Source organism: Diuraphis noxia, unplaced genomic scaffold (assembly GCF_037042655.1).
Source record: "Diuraphis noxia isolate RWA-SAM2 unplaced genomic scaffold, SU_Dnox_SAM2 contig0005, whole genome shotgun sequence".
Taxonomy (NCBI): domain Eukaryota; kingdom Metazoa; phylum Arthropoda; class Insecta; order Hemiptera; family Aphididae; genus Diuraphis; species Diuraphis noxia.
The window spans coordinates 31,092,332-31,118,162 of NW_028301715.1; the positions used below are offsets into that span (position 1 = coordinate 31,092,332).

The 25,831-nt window shown below is 26.4% G+C and overlaps 3 protein-coding genes and 1 long non-coding RNA gene across 5 annotated transcripts; 2 read left to right on the plus strand and 2 right to left on the minus strand.

Moving 5' to 3' along the window:
- Nucleotides 1–542: 542 nt before the first annotated feature.
- Nucleotides 543–15,635, plus strand: Cul5 (cullin 5). The gene is made up of 16 exons (XM_089229897.1): nucleotides 543–968; nucleotides 1,291–1,503; nucleotides 1,682–1,864; nucleotides 2,058–2,199; nucleotides 2,265–2,485; nucleotides 2,553–2,646; nucleotides 2,713–2,843; nucleotides 2,934–3,101; nucleotides 4,289–4,423; nucleotides 4,486–4,610; nucleotides 4,670–4,800; nucleotides 10,037–10,209; nucleotides 10,278–10,439; nucleotides 11,879–11,997; nucleotides 12,076–12,199; nucleotides 12,276–15,635. The coding sequence occupies exons 1-16, from the start codon at nucleotides 954–956 to the stop codon at nucleotides 12,468–12,470; spliced, it is 2,331 nt and encodes a 776-aa protein (XP_089086023.1). The 5' UTR covers nucleotides 543–953; the 3' UTR covers nucleotides 12,471–15,635.
- On the minus strand, nucleotides 12,947–14,693 carry sra (RRM_RCAN_like domain containing protein Sra). The gene is made up of 4 exons (XM_089229903.1): nucleotides 14,481–14,693; nucleotides 14,241–14,414; nucleotides 14,008–14,176; nucleotides 12,947–13,328 (listed from the first exon to the last, which is right to left on the minus strand). The coding sequence occupies exons 1-4, from the start codon at nucleotides 14,691–14,693 to the stop codon at nucleotides 13,201–13,203; spliced, it is 684 nt and encodes a 227-aa protein (XP_089086029.1). The 3' UTR covers nucleotides 12,947–13,200.
- Nucleotides 14,875–18,800, plus strand: FRG1 (FSHD region gene 1). Of its 2 annotated transcripts, none has more exons than XM_089229899.1 (6): nucleotides 14,875–15,060; nucleotides 15,882–15,961; nucleotides 16,036–16,161; nucleotides 16,473–16,639; nucleotides 17,977–18,179; nucleotides 18,478–18,800. In XM_089229899.1, exons 1-6 carry the CDS (start codon nucleotides 14,984–14,986, stop codon nucleotides 18,623–18,625), a joined length of 801 nt encoding a protein of 266 aa, XP_089086025.1. In that variant the 5' UTR covers nucleotides 14,875–14,983; the 3' UTR covers nucleotides 18,626–18,800. The 2 variants fall into 2 exon arrangements, with proteins under 2 accessions (XP_089086025.1, XP_089086026.1); XM_089229900.1 differs by lacking the exon at nucleotides 14,875–15,060 and adding an exon at nucleotides 15,450–15,635.
- Nucleotides 18,801–18,944: 144 nt separating this feature from the next.
- Nucleotides 18,945–19,642, minus strand: LOC149055188 (uncharacterized). The gene is made up of 3 exons (XR_016192213.1): nucleotides 19,564–19,642; nucleotides 19,176–19,455; nucleotides 18,945–19,007 (listed from the first exon to the last, which is right to left on the minus strand). It is a non-coding gene; the product is annotated as an uncharacterized LOC149055188 (long non-coding RNA).
- Between the last annotated feature and the right edge of the window lie 6,189 nt (nucleotides 19,643–25,831).

Here is a 25,831-nt window from a genome sequence, read left to right on the forward strand (position 1 = left end):
ACGATAAACTTTGCGATGGTTCTTGACCAACCATAAACCACATACCAAGACCAAACAATTTGGCTCTTGTGATTACGTTCATTATGATAAACATTATTATTATGATAAGACGTCTTTAAACTGATATGTACCCATTGAACTATATATGATATAGTTAGTATCATATAGTTCAATGTATGTACCAAAGTGGATTTTTCGTTACATATTATATACCGTGGTATAAGTAATGTATTATTATTTTTGAAGTAATTAAAAATGTTTGATAATTTACCTTATAACATATTATACGAGAACATATTTTATGTTCATGAATATAAATAAAACTTAGCTAATGAATTAGACATTAGTCATATCATATTATTTACATAATATTATAAATATTATATTATACATATATATTATACATATTATTATTTGCATATTATTATTTATATATTTTATCTGATACGGTGATATTTGATAACAATGGTCAATGATAAACGGTATAATGACGTCATGAACGGTGAAACATTATTTCTGCATTCTGCTACTGCCTACTTTACCATTTGTTTGGGTAGTTTGGGTTTGGGCTCTAAACTTCGAAGCGCTAGTGTAGGCAGTGTAGCCTGAAATCATAATTTTGACTTTCTATATCTTGTATTCGTATGGTATATACAATTCATCCTAACATTCCTAACGTAGTAACGTCTAACTTGCGGGCCCTTTCCCAGGTACATGCTGTACATAAAAGTATTGTAGAATTACGTTTCGTTTTATAAAATTCAGCGACCGAAATGGGTTTATGAGGTCTAGGTACAACGATTCTTTTAAACTCACGAATCTTGTTTTCGTTCAGCAATTATCATATTAACTAAACTATTATTAAATAAATTAGTATAGATCGTTGTGTACATAATTTGACATAAAAACTAGATTAAAATAAGTTATTTCGGTTTTTTTTTTTCATCTAAAATATGTCTCAAATAAAGGTAAGCTATGATTTTATTTATTAATAATTTTTGATTTTCTATTATTGTTTATACTTTTTGCTTGGAAAAATTTTTATTGAGACTGCTATCCTATTATTCACTGTGTTCTCGTAACAAAATACTCGCTCATTAGATAATAATAACTTGCGTTGTGTTGCAATTTTATTTACATGATCTAATAATTTATTTATTTTGAATGTACATAATAAAAATCATTAATACTTTTCATACATCATACATGTTATTTGTTTCACTTAAAAATAATATTAAACTTAAGTTACTTTCATAAATATAAAAGAAAACTATCAACCGATTATTTTAGACTGATAAGACAATAATACGATTTGAAGAAAAATGGCCAGAAATGAGACCCATTGTAATTAAACTATTACAACAAGAACCAGTAACTCAAAATGAATGGCAAAATTTATTTTATGCAGTTCACCTTGTATGTCTATGGGATGAACAAGGACCAATAAAAATGAGACAATTCCTAAAAACTGACATTATGGAATTCATAAAAAAAGCTCAACAAGTAAAATGTTTTTAAGCTATCTTAATGTTAAATTGTAATTTGAATTTATTTTGATAAAATGAAAAATAATTGCTCAAGATATTGTATTAAAAAAATATTATACTACTACTTTTATATTTTAATACTACCTAATGTAAATATTTTTGCTAATTATATTTTGTATTATTTTATTATTAAGAGAGTTATGGCCCATCAAGAAGATCAAGCTCTACTTAAAGCTTATATCACTGAGTGGAGAAAATTTTTTACTCAGTGTAATTATCTTCCAACACCTTTTAGACAACTAGAAAATTCTCTAACTGGAAAATCATCAATTGGTTTAAAAAAATGCAATGCTGATAAAGATTCTGTTGTCCGAAAGGTAAAGCTGATACTTCATGTAGTATATTGTATTTTAAACAAATTTATTTTGTGGTGGGTAAATTTAATATGTTACACAATTTTCCTTAGTTATATAATATGTCATTAAATTATTTTGAAGATGCAGTATTTTAAATAAATATTTTTCACTTAAAAATCGTAATTTATTGTATTAAATATTCGTTTCTATTCAGTTGATGTTAGACAGTTGGAATCAAAGTATTTTTAATGATATAAAACAGCGACTTCAAGATTCAGCAATGAAACTTGTTTATTTAGAGCGAAATGGAGAGGCATTCGACTCTCAATTAGTTATAGGAGTAAGAGAATCATATGGTGAGTGGGCTTACATTTTTGCTTTAATTCAATTTATTCTAAATAGAATAAAATTTATGTTTTAGTAAATCTATGCTCAAATTATGATGATAAGCTTCAAATATACAGAGATTATTTTGAACGAGCATACATTGAAACTACAGAAGCATTTTATAAAGCAAAAGCTCCTGAATATTTAGAGCTCCATGGTGTTCAAAATTATATGCGATACGCTGATGTGAAACTTCGAGAAGAAGAAGCTCGTGCTCAAAAATATTTAGAAACTAATAGTGGTTCTGTCCAAATGGTATAATAATTTGGTTTAATTTTAAATCAATACTATTGTTAATGATAAAAATAACATTGATTTTTAGTTGACAGATTGTTGTGTGCTGGTGTTGGTTTCTAATTTCCGCCATACTATTTTAGCTGAATGTACGGATATGATTAAAAGGAATGATACTGAAAGTATATTATAATCAATATTAACTAATAACCAATTTGAATTTGTTCTTATTTTATTTTTTATTCCAGAATTAACACTTTTATTTAAACTAATGGACCGAGTACCTGATGGAATTTTAAAGATGTTAAAAGATTTAGAAGATTATATTGTAAGTGCAGGCTTAGCAGACATGATGGCATCTGCAGATATCATAACTCAGGTAAAATTAACATTTTCATTAGTATGATCAATGGTTTTAATCTTATCAATATTTTAGAATTTTAATTTTAATAAATTTATTTGATTATAGGATTCCGAAAAGTATGTGGAACAACTTCTTCTATTGTTTCATAAATTTAGTAATTTAGTACAAGAAGGATTTAATGATGACCCAAGGTTTTTAACTGCAAGAGATAAAGCATACAAACAAGTAGTTAATGATACTACTGTATTTCGATTAGAATTACCTACAAAACAAGTTAGTGATTTAATATTATTCTTAAACAATCCTCGACCTGATTAGTTATGACCTCCTTGGTGGGTTGCCCACACATAATATTGATCATGAATGATTTTTAAATGCAAAATTTAATTTTTTTGGAAAATACCACTAAAAAATTATTAAGGATCACTTATATATTATTATATTCTAATGTTTATGAAGTAAATTAATAAATATCAAATAATATTTAAATAAGCTACCATTTGTAAACAAAAATTTCCATCATAAATCTCAAAATGTCTATTTGAGCATCTTCTGGGGTTAGGCCCATCACTGTATAACTCAGCCCATCTTCTGCCCATAGGTCTAATATATCTATATACCAAATTTTATCGCAACCTGTCCAGCCTATTAGGAATGAATAAAGGACAGACAAAAATCCATTTATATTGTAAATACATATAGATTAACTTAGTCAACTTAAACTTAAATCATTAGTATTTACAATATAAATTAATCAATTTTTGTTAAGAATGTCAGGCTCAGCAGATCACGTTTATCTCTGTTAGCTTAAAATTTAATATTAATCGACCTCTTATAAAAATTAAAGGTAACATTATCATCTAAGACTTCTCATTAGTTTTTTATTATATTTTAATTTTAAAATGAGTTATGAGTATTTAAAAATATACAAACAATTTACAATTTTAAAATACTCATAACTCACTTTAAAATTAAAATATAATAAAAAGCCTATAAGAAGCCTTAGATAATAATGTGACCTTTAATTTTTATAAGAGGTCGATTAATTCAAAATTTTAAGCTAACAGAGCTAGATGTGATCTGCTGAGCGTAAAATTTACTTTGATATGGGTCTTCTTAATGTGAATCCACTTTAATACCTATTGTACATGACATGTACCTACAATAATCTAATTTGATATCTTAATGTTAAAATTTATTAGGATAAAGGCCATAGTAACCATGTAAATACGAGTTATTTTTAGTGGTTTTTACACATTTGACTTTTGTTTGTGTAACATTGATTTGATGTCTAGGACATTTACAGTTTAGGTGCTGGATTTTAATGCTCACTAAGAGCAGTATGAAGTTGGAATTAATACACTTAGAGTTTTCAAATTTTCAAAGTTAAAAATGTATAATAACTATTAAAGATAACTGTATTAAATGATTTTAATTATTGCTGTATCAAATTTTTTTAGAATTCTGCAGTTAAGTGTCAGCCTGAATCAAAATGTCCAGAATTATTAGCAAATTATTGTGATATGTTATTAAGAAAAACCCCTTTAAGCAAGAGATTAACTGCTGATGAGATTGAAAGTAAATTGAAAGATGTGGTATGTATGAAATTTAAACTACTCTTTGTTAAATTTTCTAGTAATATTTATGTTGGTTTTAGCTACTTGTGTTGAAATATGTTCAAAATAAAGATGTATTTATGAGGTTTCACAAAGCACATTTAACTCGTAGATTAATATTAGATACTTCAGCTGATTCTGAAAAAGAAGAAAACATGGTTGAATGGTACTACTCGTAAAATAATACGTTAGAGATTTATATTTAATTCATTCATGTTTTTATAGGCTAAGGGAAGTTGGTATGCCCGCAGATTATGTAAATAAGCTAGCTAGAATGTTCCAAGATATTAAAGTTAGTGAAGACTTAAATCAACAATTTAAAGAAACTTACAGAAATCTTAAAGGAAGCATTGCAGGTAATTAATTTGTATCAGGCTGAAAATGATATTTTAAGAACAAAAAATATAGCTCAACATCTAACATATATATGGATTACGTATATCTCTAGCTTAAGTTACAAAATTATCTAATGGGCTACATAGCATGCCAAAGATGGTTTATGTTCTTATTCACATTTGCACAGATCCTACACGGCTACACCCATACTAAATTAAAATACAGTCCATTCCTTCCAATCCATTATTGTCAGTAAATAAGTTAGAAGATGAATCCTTAACCTCTTTTTGCATAAAAGTTGATTTATTAAAATAAAAGTATGTAAATAATAAAAAATATAAATGAAAGTGTTCTGATTCATAATCAAAACTGAGCCAAACCTTATAGACATTTTGAGGATCGATTAATATTATCTTTTCACCTTGTACTAAGAAAAGATTTTTCAAAATTTGATTTTAAGAAGTTAAAATTGGCAGAAATAAATTTTTGCTTGTAAATTGTATATCTTTATACATATTGTAAGTTAATATAATAATAGCAGTTGGTCGATAACGTTTGGTGCACGTGTCCCGAGTGAATGTCAATTATTATTTATGAATATTATAATGTTATCTCATCCATAAAATATTTTACGTATTTTCATATTATTATCAAACTATATATTTTAGTAAATTTCGTCTGATCTCACAAAATATGTCTTGCGCCTGTTAATTTGATAGTAATTTTTCATTCAAATCCTGGCGTATAATATATTGAAAAAAATATTAAGATAAAATAAAAACATAATTGTTTTCATAAATTATAATTTTAGATTCTGAACAAAGTGATGAATGTATTGATCTTACAATGATGTGTGTTTTGTTTTTTTTTGATTTTGTGTCTGTGTACAGCATAACTAGTCGAAACAATGCTTCAATTTCAAACCTTGGGGGTGGTTTCTGATGTAAAAGTGAATATCCTTGGTGCATTATAGAGGTCAAAAGTAAACATTTTTCAAAAAAATCGAGAAAAACAAAAAAAAAAATGACAGAAAAACGGGAATTTTTACGCAAAACCAGTTTTCGAACAAATCGATTTATTTATATGGTTGTAAATCAAAAACTGATCACTGTAAATACTTGAAATTTTCACCAAATGTTTATGTTTGTGTTACCTAAACTGGGTGTCCCTCGAGGATTTATCCATTGCAATATCTAACAAAATAATGGAGATATCAAAATTCTGATTTTATAATAAGATTTACAAGGATAAGAACTACAATTTTATTATTTCATTTTTAAATTTATTTTAATGTTTGGGTAACAAAGTTAAAAATATATTTTTTATTTAATTATTTCCAAAAAAATTAAAGATAGACATTTTGTAGAGTTTATTTTTCTGAAAATATTGACGTTTCAACATTTTATTTTCATTAATTTCCTGATTTTAGATTCTGAACAAAGTGATGAATGTATTGATTTTACAATGATGTGTGTTTTGTTTTTTTTTGATTTTGTGTCTGAGTACAGCATAACTAGTCGAAATAATGCTTCGATTTAAAACTTTGGGGGTGGTTTCCGATGTAAAAGTGAAGATCCTTGGTGCATTATAGAGGTCAAAATTAAACATTTTCCAACATTTTTCAAAAAAATCGAGAAAAACAAAAAAAAAATGACAGAAAAACGGGAATTTTTACGCAAAATCAGTTTTCGACCAAATCGATTTTTTTATATGGTTGTAATTCAAAAACTAATCACTGTAAATACTTGAAATTTTCACCAAATGTTTATGGTAGTGCTATCTATATACAGTTTAATTTTAAAAATATTTTGACTTTTTTTGAGTTATTTATAGACCACTTAAATTTTCGACTTTTTTGAGAATTTTTTTTTGAAGTGTTGGTAAAAAAATGTTGGACGTCCAAAAAAACTTGAAAATTTAATACAAGGTTCCTTATGAGTTGTTCTTATTGTAGCTAAAAAAATTAAAAATCGTAAGTCACGATTTTTTTAATAAGCGTTTATAGTTCAAAATTTTACGAAATCTGTCGAAAACGCGAAAATTTGCAAGTAATTTTGAAGTTGAAAAATCATAAAATTTTTTGCGTTTATAACTAAGGATTAAAAATACAACACTAAGTTTTCCATAAGTTTTCCTTCAATTAGCTATAGAGAAAACTCGAAGCATCATTATAGGAAAAATTTTAAGTGCGTTTGAATTTTAAATTTTTACGAAATAGCGTAACGATAACGATTTATCCTCAAACGAATTTAAATATTTGTTATTATTCAAAAAGTATAAGTCGCAGATACTTGAAAATTTTATCAGTTATTTAGATTGGTATTTTCTTTACATGATTTAATTTTCAAAATATTTTGACTTTTTTTGAGATATGTATAGACGACTGAAATTTTCAATTTGTCTGAAAATTTTTTTTTTAAGTGTCGATAAAAAATTTTTGTTAAAAATACTTGAAAATTTAATACAAAGTTCCTCATAAGTTATTCTTATAGTGATTAAAAAATTATAAGAATACATAGCACGATTTTTTTTTATTAGCATTTGAAGTTCAAATATTGACTTAATACGTAAAAATTACGGCAATTTTCAAATTATTTTATTCTAGAAATTCATAAAAAATTTTCCTTTTATACCTAAGATTTGAAAATTTAAGGCTCCTACAATATTTTTACAATAGCAGTTGAAAAATACAAGAAATGTATAGTCACATTTTTTTTTTACAAGCATTTAAATTTAAATTTTGACAACATACGTAAAATCACGAAAATTCGCAAATTATTATAAGCTAGAAATTCATAAAAAAATTTGTTTTTAAATCTAAGATTTGAAAATTTAATACAAGATTCCTTACAAATTTGTCAATCTTTATCACAAAAAAAATGTCCACCGGAAATTCAAATTAAATTTTTATTAGCATTTGAATTTCAAATATTGACAAAAATTCGTCAAAACCATGAATATTTGCAAATTATTTTGTAGTTCAAAATTCATAATATTGTTTGTATTTAGATCTAAGGTTATAAAATTTAACACCAAGTTTTCCATAAGTTTTGCTTCAAATAGCTGTAGAGAAAATTTGAAATGTCATTATAAGAAAAATGTTTTGAGCGTTTTAAATTTTTATGAAATCGCGTAATGATAACGATTTATCCTCAAACCAGGTATTCGTATATCTATGATAATATAAGGTATTATGAATTATGATAACTACATGATAACTACACTAATTGATTAACCATGCCTTATGCTAAATGCGACTTAATTGAAAAATAAAATATTTGTTTCAAAATAGAATATATGACAATATTTAAATATAATATATCCTAGACTGAGTTCAGAATCGTTTTTCGTATACAATGATACCTATCATTGCATTTAAATCTAACCTACCCTAGTCAGAGGTCCACCCCATCACCTAATGTACAGCAGAACAACATCCACTTACCCGCTTTTTTTTTCATAATTTTTAAGTTTTATTCTACAAAAATAATAACTTAGTATGGGTAAAATGCTGTTAAATTATAGTATTGATAACTATTTTTTAAAGACAGACAAGGTTTTCTTTTATAAAACGGCTATTCTTAACTGGCTTAAATGTAGTAATTTTAGATTCTGAGCGGAGGGATAAATGTATTGATTTTACAATGATGTGTGTTTTTTTTTTGTGTATGTGTGTACACGATAAGTTGTCTAAATAATGCTTCAATTTTCAACTTCAGTAGCTTTTCCGGTTGGAAAGTAAATTTAATTGGTAAGTTGAGAAAGCACCCAATATTGGTGTAACTTTAACCATATTACCATAGATACATAAATTTTCACTGAATGTTTTTACTGTAATTTCCTATGCTTGAAAAAATATTTAAAACCTTTTTAAGTTATTTATAGACATTTGAAATGTTCCTTATTTTTTTTAATAAATGACTGTAAAATTTTATTCCTTTGATAAAAGAGCTTCAAAATGTAATACAAGGTTTCTAATATAGTGTTACAACAGTTAAAATATATTAAAAAATACATAGTCACATTTTTTTTTAATAAGCATTAAAAATTCGAATTTTGACAACATAAGTAAAAATAACTAAAATTTGAAATTAATTTTGAGTTAAAAATTCCTAAAATGTTATCTCTTTAATTCTAAGATTCGAAAATTTAATACAAGTTTGTTCATGAGTTTATCTTCTTTTATAAATAAAAAATATCTACCAGAAATTCAAATTAAATTTTTATGAATTTTTGAATTACAACATTGTATATTCATTCACACTAGTACCGGTATTCTTATTTGGTTGTAATTAAAAAACGAATATTTATAGAAACTTAAAATGTACTCAAAATTTTTATTTTATCAATTCCTATAGTTACTGATTAAATGTTCAAAATATTTCAACTATGTTTAAGCTATTTAATGACATTTGAAATTTTTAGTTTTTTAAGTTTTTTATTCTATAAATGTCAATAAAATTTTATTCATTGGGTCAAAATACTTGAAAATTTAATACAAGGTTCCCCATAAGTTGAAATAATAGCAGTTAGAAAATATTAAAAATCCATTGACCCTTTTTTTTTATAATCATCAAATTTTGACAAAATGTATTAATTGAAAATTTACAAATCCTTCGGTTGTTAAAAATTTATAAAATCTTTAACTTTTATAGCTGAGGATTGAAAACTAAAAATATAGTTCCATGTAAGTAGTTTATTCTGCAGTGAAAAAAATCTAAAAACTATAAAAAAGCGGTTTTTTTAATAGTTATTTTAAGTTCAAATTTGAATGAAATTGCCTAACTAAATTACCAAAAATAACAATTTTAGCTATACTATTGTAATTTAAAAATATTATTTGTGGGTACTTAAAATTGTATATACCTACTATGAATAACTGAATGAGTCGTGTGCATAATGAATCTGATTTGATTAATTTGGAATTTATTTTATAGATACCTACATTTTTTTTTTTTTTTTTGAAATAATAGCAATTTAATTAATATAGCATAAAACTATAAAATATCTTAGACTGACAAACCGTTTCTACTCAGAATTGTTTTTCATATACAATGTTATAATATTATTGAATTCAAATTTAAGACCACCTATTACAGGAATCCATTTTTAAACTCTTTACAGCAGAAAGACATCTACTTACCTGTTTTTTTTTTAATTATGGCTTATAATTTTGATTGTACTATTGATATAAAATATGCAATCTGTAAGTACAGATTTGAATAATGACTACAATATTTATTTGTTAATTTGTAGATTCTATTAATATTAAAATATTGAACGCTGGAGCATGGTCACGGGGTAGTGAACGTGTTACAGTGTCATTACCAATGGAGTTAGAAGATTATATTCCAGAGGTAGAAGACTTTTATCGAAAAAAACATAGTGGTCGTAAATTACAGTGGTATCATCACATGTCTAATGGCACAGTAAGTGCATTTTGTTGTATAAAATAAAATATGTATTGTTCACTTTCAAACAAAACTAATGTATGCAGATAACATTTTTAAATGAAATTGGTCGGTTTGACATTGATGTTACAACATTCCAAATGGCAGTATTATTTGCGTGGAATCAAAGACCAAAAGATAAAATATCTTATGAAAACCTTAGATTGGCTACAGAGTTGCCTGATCCTGAATTACGACGGACATTATGGGTTAGTATATTAATGTTTAAATGAAAATTCTTGAACTTGTTAACTGAGTTTAATTTTAAAACTAAATTGTTCTAATTACATAGTATATTAATTGGAGGATTATGAAAGTTTGGTTTGTTTTGTGAATAGGTTAATTGCTCTGATTTATCTGGTTTTAATTATATAGGAAATTACATTTTTTATTTAACTATTTATATTCTACAATAATTAATTGAAATTTTCAAGGAAGAAATTTGATTATGTGATACATTGATGCGTATTATTTTCAAAATCGATCGTTACATGATATACTATCAATCCATATTGATTCATATCAAAATTTAACCTTGATTCAAATAGTTCGAATGTTTTAAGTATTAACATCAAAGATATTTTTTGAAAATCATGGACGTAAAGAATATTCTAAATATTTTTAATTTGTAATATTTATATACTATATGGAAATTTGCTTAACTAAACTAATGTATAACAACATGACGTGATATGCGGAAGAAGACCCACCAATGTGGAAAACCCTCTTAGACCTATGTATTTGGTTTGAATTGTAGTTGGGATTTGGATGTTTTGAAAGTATAGTGCAAGGAATTTGAAAGAATTTATCTGATACTATCTTATTCTTATACTTCTTATATTTTATTTGGAGGACAATATAAATATTTTTTCAATGCATTTAGAGATTTTGGTTATGGAGTCTGAATGTGTTTAGATTGTTTAGAAGATTGTTATATCGTTGGTGTAAGTGGCTATTATTGTATTTTCAGAGTGGAATATCAGCTGTGTAAATTATGTAAAATTGTGGTCATGAATAATTTGTTTGAGGTACTCCTGCCTTGGATTTGGAATTGTGACTAGAAGAAGTGTTCTTTCAGGACAAGGAATAAGCGGTTTTGTAGATAAGATATTTGGACAAGTAGAGTGGAGCCAGACAGAATTTTTTTAATCACAAGCTTGTGATACATCTAAGAAAACTCCCAGTCAGAAGTTTATGCTCTCAAATGATCAGGCTATTTTGTCAAAAATTTGGTGGATCTGTTAGGTTGAAAACAATTTGTTAAGTCATAAATAAGGGTTAACCACAGGACCAACAGTTGTTGCTAATAAATTAAATTTTTTTTTTTAAATTATACCTATTTTTCATTAAGAAATATAAAATAGATAATACATATCGTGTAAATATATATTAAATTTGTTATTGTTATACAGCCACTCTTCAAAAACTATTTAAATACAAATTGAAATCAATATTAATTTTATAGCTCTGATTATATAAATGTGTTTCAAATTCTGATTTTTGGTTTAGCTATTGAGAACGTTTTTAAAATATATAAGTTATAGTTACTGTTATTTTGTTAGAAAATGTAAGCAATATTTTTAACTGGATTCAAGTACCAAGCATAAATATTAATTTGACTTTAATATGTAATTTTTGTGGTTTTTAGTCACTAGTTAATTTCCCTAAATTAAAAAAACAAGTGGTGTTAGTAGTGCCAGAAGTACCATCTCCAAAAGAGTTCAACGAGAATACAATATTTTGGATAAATGAACAGTTCTCTATAGTGTAAGAGTGACTTGAATTACAATATATTTGATAACTTTAATAAATATGAAATTTTGGTGATAAAAAATTTTTTTTTAGTAAAAATGGTAAAATTCAAAAAAGAGGGAAAATAAATTTGATCGGAAGACTACAACTATCTACTGAACGCAGTAAAGAAGAAGATAATGAGTGTATCGTTCAATTACGAATATTAAGAGTCCAAGTGAGAATTTCTAATTTTGTTAGATTGAGTCTTGTATTAAATAAGATTGTCTTATTTATTTAATATTTTTCTCTAGGAAGCGATTATTAAAATATTAAAAATGCGAAAACAAATATCGAATTGGAATCTTCAGACAGAATTAGTTGATATTTTAAAAAATATGTTTTTACCAAGTAAAAAAATGATCAAAGAACAAGTTGAATGGTTAATTGAACATAAATATATGAAACGAGATGAAGATGATATTAATTTGTTTGTTTACATTGCATAATTGCCAACCTTTAGTACCATATCTGTGATACTACATAAAGCTTTTGTGTAAACAAATTTACATACCAGTTAATGTTTGTTTTCATAATTTATTTATTTATTATTATTATTTTTTTTTACCAAAGATGTTGGATGTAAATATTTATGTATAATTTTATGTACAAGGTGTGTATTGTAAATACTAAATAATTGATTCTAATTAAATTAAAATGATCAAGTTATTTAATTATTACAATAAATATTTTCATTAACTTTTTCCCTTTTGGATTAAACATTAAAATAATCTGGTATTTTTATTTGGTTAATCATGATAATTCATGTGAAATATTTTATACAACCTTTATCTCAGAGTTACAACATTTAAACAAAACTCTTGGTAAAAGTAAAAAATTATGAGAATAAATAATAAATACTTATCATACTTACACATTTTAATTATTATTTTTACACACTATGAATTTATTAAAAATTTAAAAGTTATGTAATTAAGTAATTTTATTAACAGTCTTAAAGAAATAAATACTAGAATGATTAGTGATTTTGTCAAACATACAACCATTTTGAGAAAAGTATGTTAAATAATTTGTCCTAATAAAACAATAACTCTAGAGAAAATATTTAAAATTTGAAATTTTTAGATTAATGATAATAATAAGTATTTAAAATATTAAATAAAATACACAAAATATTATTAAAAATACATAGATATCTAACAAGAAAATAACACAATTTTATTTTTCTGGTAGCCTTGTATGTGGAATTGTAGAAACCGATGTTTTAATATTTTCATGCCCTTCAGCCACATGTAAAACAATGCCTGGTAAAGTATCAGTTGCAGCATGGATTTCATGGGGTTGGCCTGAAACCAACAAACACTTATATAGATAACCATTAATATATACAATCAAAATGTAAGTTATTTTTTTTAAATAGATATTTCGCTCTAAAAATTAATAGTCATATTTGTACTTAACATTTATATAATATTTTATTGTGGCTTGGTAAGGCGCGGTTGTATGCTCAATCTGTGGAAACGCACTGAGCGTACGTACCGGCCGCAGTTACTAGCTCCCAGATGGGTGACCACCAGGATTTTTAGCAACATATCCTTGCCACACAAACACGTGTTACAACCCTACCCACTTAAAAACCTACAAACAAATATACAAAAATAACCCCTACCGTACCACCCCTCACCCAATGGACAATGTTGCCACGGGTTCTCCTTACAAAAAAAAATAATTTATTATTATTTTTATTTTTTATTTGATATTTACAATCTGTATTTGACAGCACAATAAGTAAATAGGATAATTTATGTACAATATTATTACCTTGAATAATATTAAGAGGGAGGCCAACCAGTGATGGAACCCAATGTGAGTTAAATATAATATTTAAATTAATATTGTTAGCCCATTTCAGAAAATACATGTATATTTAATAAGTCACTCAATGTAAGTTATAATATTATTATAACTCATACACATATAAAAATATGTAAGTATACATGAAGCAAAATTATATTATGCAATTACCTGGTGTGAGACTTGCAATAGCAGCTAGTAAATCATAATTAATGAGAGGTTCGCCTTCAGCTCTAGGTACCCAGCCTTCAGGTGGTGATGGTGGAGGTGATATTAAAAACTGTTTAACTGGAGCCGGTAGTTGTAAGTGTTGATCCGCTGCATCAATTGGTGTGACAGGCTTAAATAAATCAGAATTTTATTTTAATGGCTCATATAATACATATAATTTGAGCAAAATTTACCTGTGCAAAGTAGCAATTAATTATGGTGTCATAAAACCTTATTTGATGCATCTGAATTCTGGCAGTAGCAGCAGATACTGAAGTGCCGTAATTAACCCTTATTCGTTTAAAGCTACGGAAATATTGAACAGAAATTATTTCTCCAAATCGGCTAAACAACATTTCCATTTCTTTCTGCAAAATTATTTTAACAATATTATTGACAAATTATTTACAGTAATTAAAGAAACAAGATATAACCTTAAGATCGTCGTCTTTAAAAATTGCAGGATCAACATTAGTTACAATTAACGATGTAGGCAAATCTTCATCATTTAGATCGTCCAATGAGGATTGTTCAGAGGTCACGGCTTTGTATAAATCATTTTTTTCATCAAGTAAACTGGGTAATCCATCGACTTCGTTTACAATGATCTCTTGATCCTCAAGTTCTTTTTGTTCGTCCACCATCATGTAAGCACGCTACATAAACGATTGTTGAATACAATTTTTAGTAAAAGAAAACACGAGAACCACTACCACAATAATATTTTCGAATGTATTAGGTAGCATCGAACTTTAGGAGACACTCACCACTCACAGTAAACAAGAAGTTATCGTTTTAATATATGATTAGTGTTTTTAAGCGTTCGTCATAGTTTTAAACTGGAAGTCACAGTAGTAATCTTTATTCAGTTTTCACAGTTATGAGAAATGTCACTGATCAGCGTCCTGTAATCTGAAGCTGTTATGGTGACTAAATAATGATGGCCGATGGGACGTCCACCAGACACGTCGTCCACTGTCCAGTGTCCGACCAGCCGAGGTTTAGGCGAGATAAGTAATGTGAAAATTAATTTTAATTAAAAAAAAATTATAATAGTGAATTGTGAGTACTATCTTGCTGATTAATTCTGAACTGCTGAACTTTTTATGTGTAATGTGTATACCATAAAACACTTGAAATGGAGATGGAGACAGGTCTTAAAAGTTAATCACAGTAAATAATGATTACATCGCTGTACAGAGTTTAATCATTAGTCTGATAACGCCTGCGCCAGCAGCTGCTGCAGCAGGCTGCTGCTTGCTTATTCATCTACATTCATCAGTAGTTTTTGTTGTTGACCCACCCTGGATCATATTCTTATCATCAATGTTTATATAATTTTTATTATCATCCATTCATCCCTAAAAAAGTTAAATGTTAAATGTAAACATCGCTTAATTTTCTGTAACTAATAACTATATAGACAATTAATTTAATTTATTATTACTTAACGTAATAATTTAGTTTCCAAATTTCCAATATCATTGTATTTTCACTCAACGTTGTTTCACAATCGCGTAAAATTTTACAATGTCGGAGTACAATAAAGTCAGAGTATCCAAATTGGTTTTAAAAAACGAAAAAGTCAAGTAAGTCAAAACACAATCAATGCTTCAGTTAATATTTGAAAATTTTTTCCGTAAGACAATAATTTTTAATTTAATTATTTATACTGCTATACAACTTGAAGCAAGTAAAAGCAAAAAATAAAAAATATTTAAAGTATGAAGTAGTGTATTATTATTGTGTCACAGGAAAAGAATTTAAGTTGTATATACAAATGTTGAATATGTAATATCTAATAATAAAATAAATATTTATTTGATTCTTTTCAGAAAGAAGAAGAAAAAAGACAAATCTAAGAATAAGGATGAAAAAATTAATGTTGAAGAAAATCAAGACAAAATTAACCATGGTAGTTACATTGATGTTTAAGCAATTTGTTCTAAATATTCTATATAAAATTTAAAAATTATTTTTTATTTATAGGAAACTGGGCAGAGGCTAAATCAGTAAGCGAAATTTCAGGACCAGTAGCTCTTGAATTTGGTTCTCAGACCTATGTTACTGCTATGGACAATGGGTTATTTACTTTAGGTCCTCCACATAATGAAGGTTAGTTCTCTTTACAGTTGTTTCATTTGTAGAATGGCATTGAGTATTTTCTTACTTCTATTTTCCTAAAGACCAAATTGTTATGAAATGCTAGTATTTTAAATCTATAAAGATAATCTATACAATTATAATTTGTTTTTATTTATTGTAGTTTATTCTTTATTATATATCTCTTAAATTTAAATATAATAAAATAAGTTGGTAGTGTATAAAAAAACTAATAAGTATTAAAAAATAAATTATTTATCTTATTTTTATTAATAATTTAAAACTTTTAATGTAAAAATATGTTTTTGTTGTTATTTTAATAGGGGATGGTCCTTTGCCTGAAGAAATCTTAACAGCTATCATTGTCAATGAAACTAGAATTGCTTTAAAATCTGGATATGGTAAATATTTAGGAGTTGATAAAGATGGAACTATAGTTGGAAGATCTGATGCCATTGGACCACTGGAACAATTTGAACCAATTTTTCAAGTGATACAATTTAAAAAATAGATATTACAAATTATTATACTATAATAAAATAATATCAATAAATAATTATAAGTTAATAAATTTAACTAACATATACTAATAGATAATTTTTTTATAAAACAAACAATATATTTCTCTATAGTCCATGCGACAATAACTGGACAATGACTATCGTCACCCGCTAGCCATATATCGGCGGTTAGCCATGGGTTCTCAAGCTGCACTCTGCCACTGTGATGTTATATATACAGGGTGTCCCACAGAGATCTGACATTCTGACAAATGAAATAACTTTTGTTCTAATCAATATTTTTTAAAAATTTCTTTTAAATATAGACACTTGTGCTACATTTTTTATTTTTATTTTTTAATACTGAAAATAAAAAACTTAAAAATTAATAAATTTGTTTTTCAAAATATTCAATATAGCCAATTTGTAAATTTGATTTTCAGAAAAATTTATATGGTAAAAACACTTATTTAAGTCAAAAGGTTGATTTTTTACAATTTTTTTAAATATCAATATTTTTGTTAGATAATTATAGTAATTTATAGTTTATTCATCACATATTATTAAAAAAATACAATAAAAAAAATAGTTAGATTTTAACATGCACTTATTTAAAAATTTTATTATAAAATATTTTTAAAAAACTTTATTATTATTTGAAATTACAAGGTTTCTAGCATAAACTAAATCGTAATTTACTTAATGAAAATATTGATGTTTAAAAAAATTGTAAAAAATCAACCATTTGACTTAAATAAGTGTTTTTACCATATAGATTTTTCTAAAAATCAGATTTACAAATTGGCTATATTGAATATTTCGAAAAAAATTTTTATCAATTTTTAAGTTTTTTATTTTCAGTATTAAAAAATAAAAAATGTATTCTAAAAATGTAGCACAAGTGTCTATGAATTATATTTAAAAGAAATTTTTTTAAATATTGATTAGAACAAAAGTAATTTCATTTGTCAGAATGTCAGATCTCTGTGGGACACCCTGTATATATATATGTGTATTAAAATAATTTTTTATAACATTTTGCTCTCATAGTTTGTATAATAATTAATTAATATAATATAACAAGTTCATAAATTAATTTTTAAAAACGCTATTATAGTCGACGCGACTCACCGACTAGTTTTCGTTGTGCGGACTATTGTTTTAATCATTTATTTAATCAACATCAACCAAAAGATTTTTGTTTCTTTTCCTAACTATTTAAAATATCAAACACATCTACTTTAGTTTTTAAACGTTATAGTTTGTTAGTAATACTGAAGACTTATAAAAATAATGATGTAAGTTTTATTTTATTGAATAATTACAGGATAATAAGCTGGCAATACTATCTTCTACTGGATGTTTTATAAGTATACGAGATGAAGATGACTCTTTAGTTGCAAAGAATCGAACTGTTGGTCCAAATGAATTAGTTAAAGTTAGACTCCATGCTATTGAAAATACAGAACAAGAGATTAATAAATTGGACGAAAAGAAAGGGAATATTAAAGATATAGAAAAAAATTATGTGTAAGCATTCTCATAATTTCTTTATAAAATGTATTACATATTTTAAACATGATTATCTTATTATAAATAGTTAAATTTATATATATTTTTTTATTTATTTATTTAAGCCTTAACAACTAAGGTTATTGGCTAACATTAACATTAATAAAGATACATGATACACATTAAATTTAAATTTATAATTTTCTCATTGATATTTTATCCTTAGTATGATATTACTAAACCATGGGGCTAATTTTTTAGTCTGCATAACATATCCAAATGTATTATTTTATAATCATGTTTATTATTTTATTAGAAAAATGTTCCAAAAATTTCAAGATAAGAAGATGCGTATGATCGAAGGAAAAAGAAGTGAATTAAAGAAAGCTCAAAAAGAAGGAAAATTACACGAATCATTATTAGACAGAAGAGCAAAGACAAAAGCAGACAGATATTGTAAATAGTACCTATATAGGTTTTAAATTGTATTTTTTGAATGGATCGATACTTTGATAAATATTATATTAAATATTTAACATCAAGTATTCTTAATTCTTATGAACTTTTTTAAATTTGTTGTTAAATTTGTATAGGTACTCTTAAAATGTTTAAATTTAATAAAATACTACAACTATATAATATCTTGTAATATTTTTTCTTAATAAGTAATCCTTATTAAGCCTACTAAAACTCTTTTTATAAAAACATAGGAAACCTCAAAATATTGTTATTTGTTTTAATTACCTTTTATAATATCTGCTATTTAGATGTTTTGGCCTTAAAAAAGACTTTTGCTAAGTTCTATCATTTCTACATAATATAAGAAACTTGGGGTAGTGTGGCATCCTTGAACAGTTAAGTCTAACTTCATTATTTACATAGATGATTGATTGATATAATATTAAGTACTTATAATAAATTACAATTTAATTATAACTTAGTATAGATATTGATTACTCTGTGAACTCATAATTTTTAGTTATACATAGTTATATGGTAAATACAGTAGCTTACCTAGTGAGGAGGGGCTAATATATCACCATCAGACCATTTTTTTGTATAGTTAATTATTGTTAGTTCAAAATATACTTTACAATTTTTCAACAACACAATTAGTATAAGTTATTATCAAGTTGTACCACTTGAAATTAACTGGTAGCAGCCAAGTTTAGAATTTAATAAAATGTCATCAACTAATTTGAATTTTTAGACAGCAATGATCCTTTTTTGTGTAGGTAACTATATATAGCTATCGACTTCTGTCTTCTACTATCTACACTTCCTGTATTGACAGCTACACCAGAACTCACATTTTCGAGTTAGTATTGTATTAAGACTTATTCATAAAATAGTTTATTTAATTATTAACAAGTTTAATTTAATTATTTAATTATTCACTTACTAGAAATGTATAAATTTTTTATTTGTCAGGGTAGACAACTAGGCTGAATAAATTAGCTGCTATGTCTATGAATAAACCTATTTAGTTGTATGTCAATGCTATTATTCAAAAACTATCTAAAATCTGTTATAAATGGAAAAAATCATGAAAAATTACTTAATATAACAATAAAAATATATATAATAATTTTACAAATATTTTGAATAAATTGTATTCGTACACATATCACATATGTTATTGTATATCTATGGATTTATTTAATAAGAATTAAGCCTTCATAAAAGTTATTTAAGTATATAAATTATAAGAAAAATATTATAATTTTAGAGATTAAATTAAAAGGTAGGTACTGGACCTACTACTGTTGTCTAGTATAGTTGACCGTAACCGGCTAACCAGCCCGCGTATTCTCCCGCCACTTATTATTTATAGGTTTAGTACTTTAGTATATCTCTCGTATGTTCTATCTTCTATGTGCAGATAAAAAAGGTATGAAAAATTTGGGGGAAATACGTTTGGGCGCATTTACCCAAAACAGAACACTTTAGGAATTAGGGCGTAAATGCCGTAAATCCATAACACGTTTGGGCGTAATATTTCCCTTTATAAAAGTACGTTTGGGCGCATTTCTTTCTTTTCATATTTTCTTTTCATATATTAACATATTTTACTAAATCTGAGCCTATTAGCGTTACCCAGAAGACACAGCGAGGAGGTTGGCTCAATAGTCTTCCAAAAATAAAAAAACGGCATCCTCGGTATCTGTACTAGTAGATAAATATCTATAGCTTTATTTGGTGTGGTATTTTCCAATAGTATTATGGACTATGGTCTACAAATCAAACGATTAAGTACTTATTAGATTAGATCAATTTTTAATATACTTTCGATTACTAGTTGCAATAACCATAGGCGTGCAGGTGGTGCATTCCTATTTTACAATTTATCACTATTCAGTATTCACTACTATTTTTGCCACCATGCCAATAAAGCAATAACATACTTGAATAAAAAAAATAGTTTTCAAGTTTCCGCAGGTGGGGCATAGGCTGCACCACCCGTTAATACCTATTGTGCCCAAAGGTGTTTTCATTATATGCGCCCAAACGTGTTAACAATTTTCAGGTAAATTATTTATACTGCGCCCAAACGGGTTCTCCCCGAAAAGTTTATACCGTGCAGGTAGGTATAGATACATTAAATATTAATTAGTTGGATATTTTAAGAATGTTTGATGAAAAATCCTTCAAATAAGAGATTAATTATAAAATAGATAGGTGCAATAGTAATAGTACTAAAACAAAAAATAAGAACTTTCGATAAATTTATATTGATGTACATGATGATCCATCAGCAAAAATTTTTTTGCAAAATTCAAATATTATTCGTAAGACTAAGATTTGTGAAAGTGAACGTGAAATGGTTTTAGATATATTAAAGCAGTGTCACCGTGTCGATGGCGAATGGTGATGTACCGATGACCGATTATCGATAACCGATGTAATTTAAGATCATGCCGAAAAAATAAAATGGTGTTAATACCAATAATTGGCTACAAAGTTGTAAGGTAAAATACATGTTTGGCAGAGTTTATGTAGCGAAGTAAACTAAACGGACAAGATCCGTAATCCGTTAAAGAAAATACTAAAAGATATATCTAAATTTAGGCCAACTAACAACTTCATAAGTTTATTTACTTTTACTTTTTACGATTATTGTTTACTATTCATATACTTATTTTTTTTTTTATTGGTTTATCATTATTTTTAAATACATGCGATATAATTAGGTACCTTTTTATTTGCAGTAATATATATTTTATAACAGATGATTAGTACATCAAAAGTAGGATTTATATGTGTAGCGAACGTCAACTAAACCAGTACCAATTAAAATTTTAAAATTTTAAAAATGTATTTAGTATTTACTCAAATATGAAAGATCTTATATTCTTATTCTTATCTTTGATTTATTTGTCTTAATAGAAATTAGAAATATTTGATCTTCCTTTAGCAAAACGTTGACATACAATGTACAATCAATTTTCCACTGTTTGTTTTTCTAATTTTCCTAAATGTTCCTACATCCAATATAATTTTCTTCAAAATGCTAGAGTAGACTTTTATCTCGGGACTTCTTTCTCTAAAACCCAAAAAACTGAGAAAATTTGAATGTTATTTAGAAAAAACTAATAGGACATTTGTTGTCTCCGTCTTACAAGACTTGTGTTTATATCACATTTACGTTCAGTAGATTACGTTTATTTCCGTTACTTTAAAAATTATTAGAATGAATTGATACATTATGAAACTTGATGGTTAGTAGTTTAGTACCTACTTAGTATAATGTTTGTGTGTGAATTGTGGGCATTTACTTATTTACATTAAATAAATGTTTCCTGGTATCATTGACAAATGTCCGTATCATATAATCACCCCCCCCCCCCTCAAAAACATATTAAAGACCATCCAACTGACATGTACCTATGTGATCTAAAGTTTTAGAACCAATATTAATAAATAAATAGCTATCAATAAGATCATATATAATCTCTTAAACAAATGTTGTGTGTAATGAAGCATTTAGGTGCATAGTGCATTGCAACATACATAATGACAACGTACGTAGTTATTAATTTAAACCTAGATGGGCACTGAATATATTAAAACTATTTAATGCGTTTAAATAAATAGTTTAATATCGTTAATTGTCAAATCGTCTTGAAACATCTGTTGCAGTGTCACAGAAGCGGATGCAGAATGTTTTAAAGACTCGAAATAATAAATATAATTTGCAAAAAAGAAGTTAACAGTTAACAGTTTCAAAGGTCGTAAATATTTACGAGACGAACGGTCGAGAATTCGGCATCAGTATGATGATGTAAATTTCATATTTGGTTTATTAATTATATAACATCGTATTTACAAACGATTACAATATTATATCAATATATCATATTATTATAATATTATGTCACTGAAATAGATCCAGCGACACGGTAGTGTCGCGAGCTAAGTAAAAAAAAAAGGAAGGCGAAGCACTCGACCGTGTATATATACAGAAACCTAAACATTCCCATTTAATACGTGTTAATATTTTGGTATTCTTTATTAAAGGCTGTAGGTCTAATAAATGAACCAAATAGTTAGAATGAGATATCAATCGATCGAGAAAATCATAGGCTACGTGCTTTTATAATTTTAAATAGAATCGGTTGAATAGTATTTTAGTTATGATCAAAAAACTGTGGATATTTAAGTGATCATTTTATATTACTTTCGCCGCCGGCTGCCGTATTAAACGCGTCATGTTGACGGGACGAGTGAGAGGATTCTTGCGACGGCGGCGTGTGTCTCCCACCACTATTGCTTCCCCCCACCGCTAGACACATACAACATACTAACACGCGAACATGGTCCACAATCGCTTATCAGTTATCGGTATCGGTGCATTCTGTTAATCTGTTTTCGTAATTTGAAATTTCGTTCTTTCGTCTCGCGTCCTGCGTACGAGCTTGTTGTCGGCGTTATTGTCTCGTGTCCATAATATTATTATTCAATGCACGTGGTATCACCAAACCTAACCGTATCGACTATCTATCATTTTCCATTGAGCATTTTATTGTTAAATAATATATAGTCGTTATAATAATAATTATTATTATAACAGTCTTTATTATAATTTATAATACTTTATTGTGACTGTCTTCATATTTGTGTCGAATTGTGTCTACATTAAAAATGGTAACTTAACTCCAAAAGGCGCGAGATATGAGGAAAAAAAATATCAGGAGTCTACTCAATCTAAAATCGTAGTTGAAAGTTATAATAGTACTACTATTAAACAGTGCAGTATTAACACGGTACATGAAGTACCACTAAAAAGAAAGAATCCAAAACCCAAACAGTTATTTCCATTTTATTAAATATTGAAAAATGTGCCAATAGATCAATTGGTAAATTAAAAATGCCTCTGGTTCAAGGTAGGTGTGCAGATAGAGTATTAAAATGGGTGCTGAAGTATAGGAAACAAAATGTACTTTTGTACAGAACGATATGTTTAAACATCTTAAAAAAATTATAAATAAGGCATTACATCATAATAATGGAAAAAAAAATAAAAAATATCTTGACCCTAATAAAAACTAATGATATCTCAACAAAAACACTACGTCAACTCCGTGTAAAAAAACGCTAAGTAAAAAAAAAAATATATATAAATGCAATAAAATGTGTGATATAAGGTGGAATCTAAGTAAATAGTTTAATGAATAAAATGTATGTATAAATAATTAATTCCAATTTAATAAAAATTGGTTATTTATATTAATTTATAATATGAATTATTTTAACTCAAATTGATCCAATTTTGGTTTACTTGGCCGGAAGATTCAGTCTAAAAAATGTATAGCCAAGTACTAATAGTTTATGTAATAAATAATGAAAGCACCATTACAATAAATAAATTGTTTCCGGCTAAGTAAACCAAAATTGGATCAATTTGAGTTAAAATAATTCATATTATAAATTAATATAAATAACCAATTTTTATTAAATTTGAATTAATTATTTATACATACATTTTATTCATTAAACTATTTACTTAGATTCCACCTTATATCACACATTTTATTGCATTTATATATTTTTTTTTTTTTACTTAGCGTTTTTTTACACGGAGTTGACGTAGTGTTTTTGTTGATAAGAATATACTGGTCACTGGAGCTGGGACTCACCCGCTTTTGTATGTTACGGAATACAATAGCCGCGTCTCAACCTAACACTGAAAGACTAGGTATTTTGCCTTAACATAAAGCTAGGATAAATATTAAATGGTCTCATTGCACTAATTTTGCTATCAAAATGTTTGTTTTCATGTGGACTTCAAATTTATACTTAACAAAAATTAAAATTCTCTGAGCAGCATTTTTATTAATAAAAAGTACGCAAAAATATTTATAAAATATTAAATAATACTAATTAAGATAGCCTAACCCTAACGAAGATTTATTTTTGTGCATTTCATGAATATTATATTATAGAAGTAACGCATTCTTAGATACATTTTTTACTAATTTCTTTAAATAAGGTATACTCAAAGCTATAGGAGCACTAAAATTATTAATAATAGAATGGAATCCATTAAAAAAAATATTAATTTTGGGTAATATACTTTTTTTATATTTTAAAAATCGAATTGAATTGAATTGATATTATAATAATGTTATACAATTGTTTTGATTATATTTCTATATTTTTTTCGTGGTAAGTTGGATTATTGATCAAAATTTTTAATTAGAAAACTAAAACTTATGTCCAATGAAATATGACATAATATAGCAAAATTTAAAAATTTGATTTTTTTTTCGTTTACCATATTTATTAGGTATACATATTACATATTATTATATATTACATATACATTCTTATACATATCGGCGTATTATTTAAGTACCTATATATAAATATTAAATACCTATATAAATAAACTGTGCAATCACACAGTCATACGGGTACCTGTTACTTATTAATATTACAATACTAAATAGTAACTACTAATTAGTGATTATCTATACTTGCAAGTTGCAGATCCATGTTGTATATACAGTTTTCACATCATAGTTTTACTGCATCAAAAGGAAACAAATAATACAAGGATAAAACAAAAGATGGTGAACATAATATTATATGGATTTTATGGAAACTAGTGAGTGGTGACTACAACTATAGCTATTTGTCTATTTATTATTATTATTATATTTATGCACCTCAAAAAGTAGTGTGATGTCTATGCCGTGTTGATTAAATATTTTATGGATGGGTAAAGTTCGAAAAAATGCAGGTGTCTATACCTATATTATTTTTAAAATAAAAACTTATCAAATTTTAACAATAGCCAAAGAATTACAGGTTACAGAAACTCCCCAGCAATATTAATAAATAAATAATACGTTAGGGCCTTAGAGCCTAGAGAGGGCTCGGCACGAGTCATGACCCTGCACGGTTGCACCCGCATATATAGGTAATATATACTTGTAAACTTATTACCCATATATCTGTTCTTAAATATGGGAGGGATTAAGTACTCCTCTTTTTTGTAAAAATATTTTAATGTGTCCTTTCTATACTATAATTATATCCTTATCAATAACTAATAAGATATTTAAATCTATAATTATTTTTTCTTACACTACTGCGTGCCGCTTCAAATTTTTTCCAATCCAAGTTCTACCCATAAACCTATATCACATAAATTCGATATGCTTATA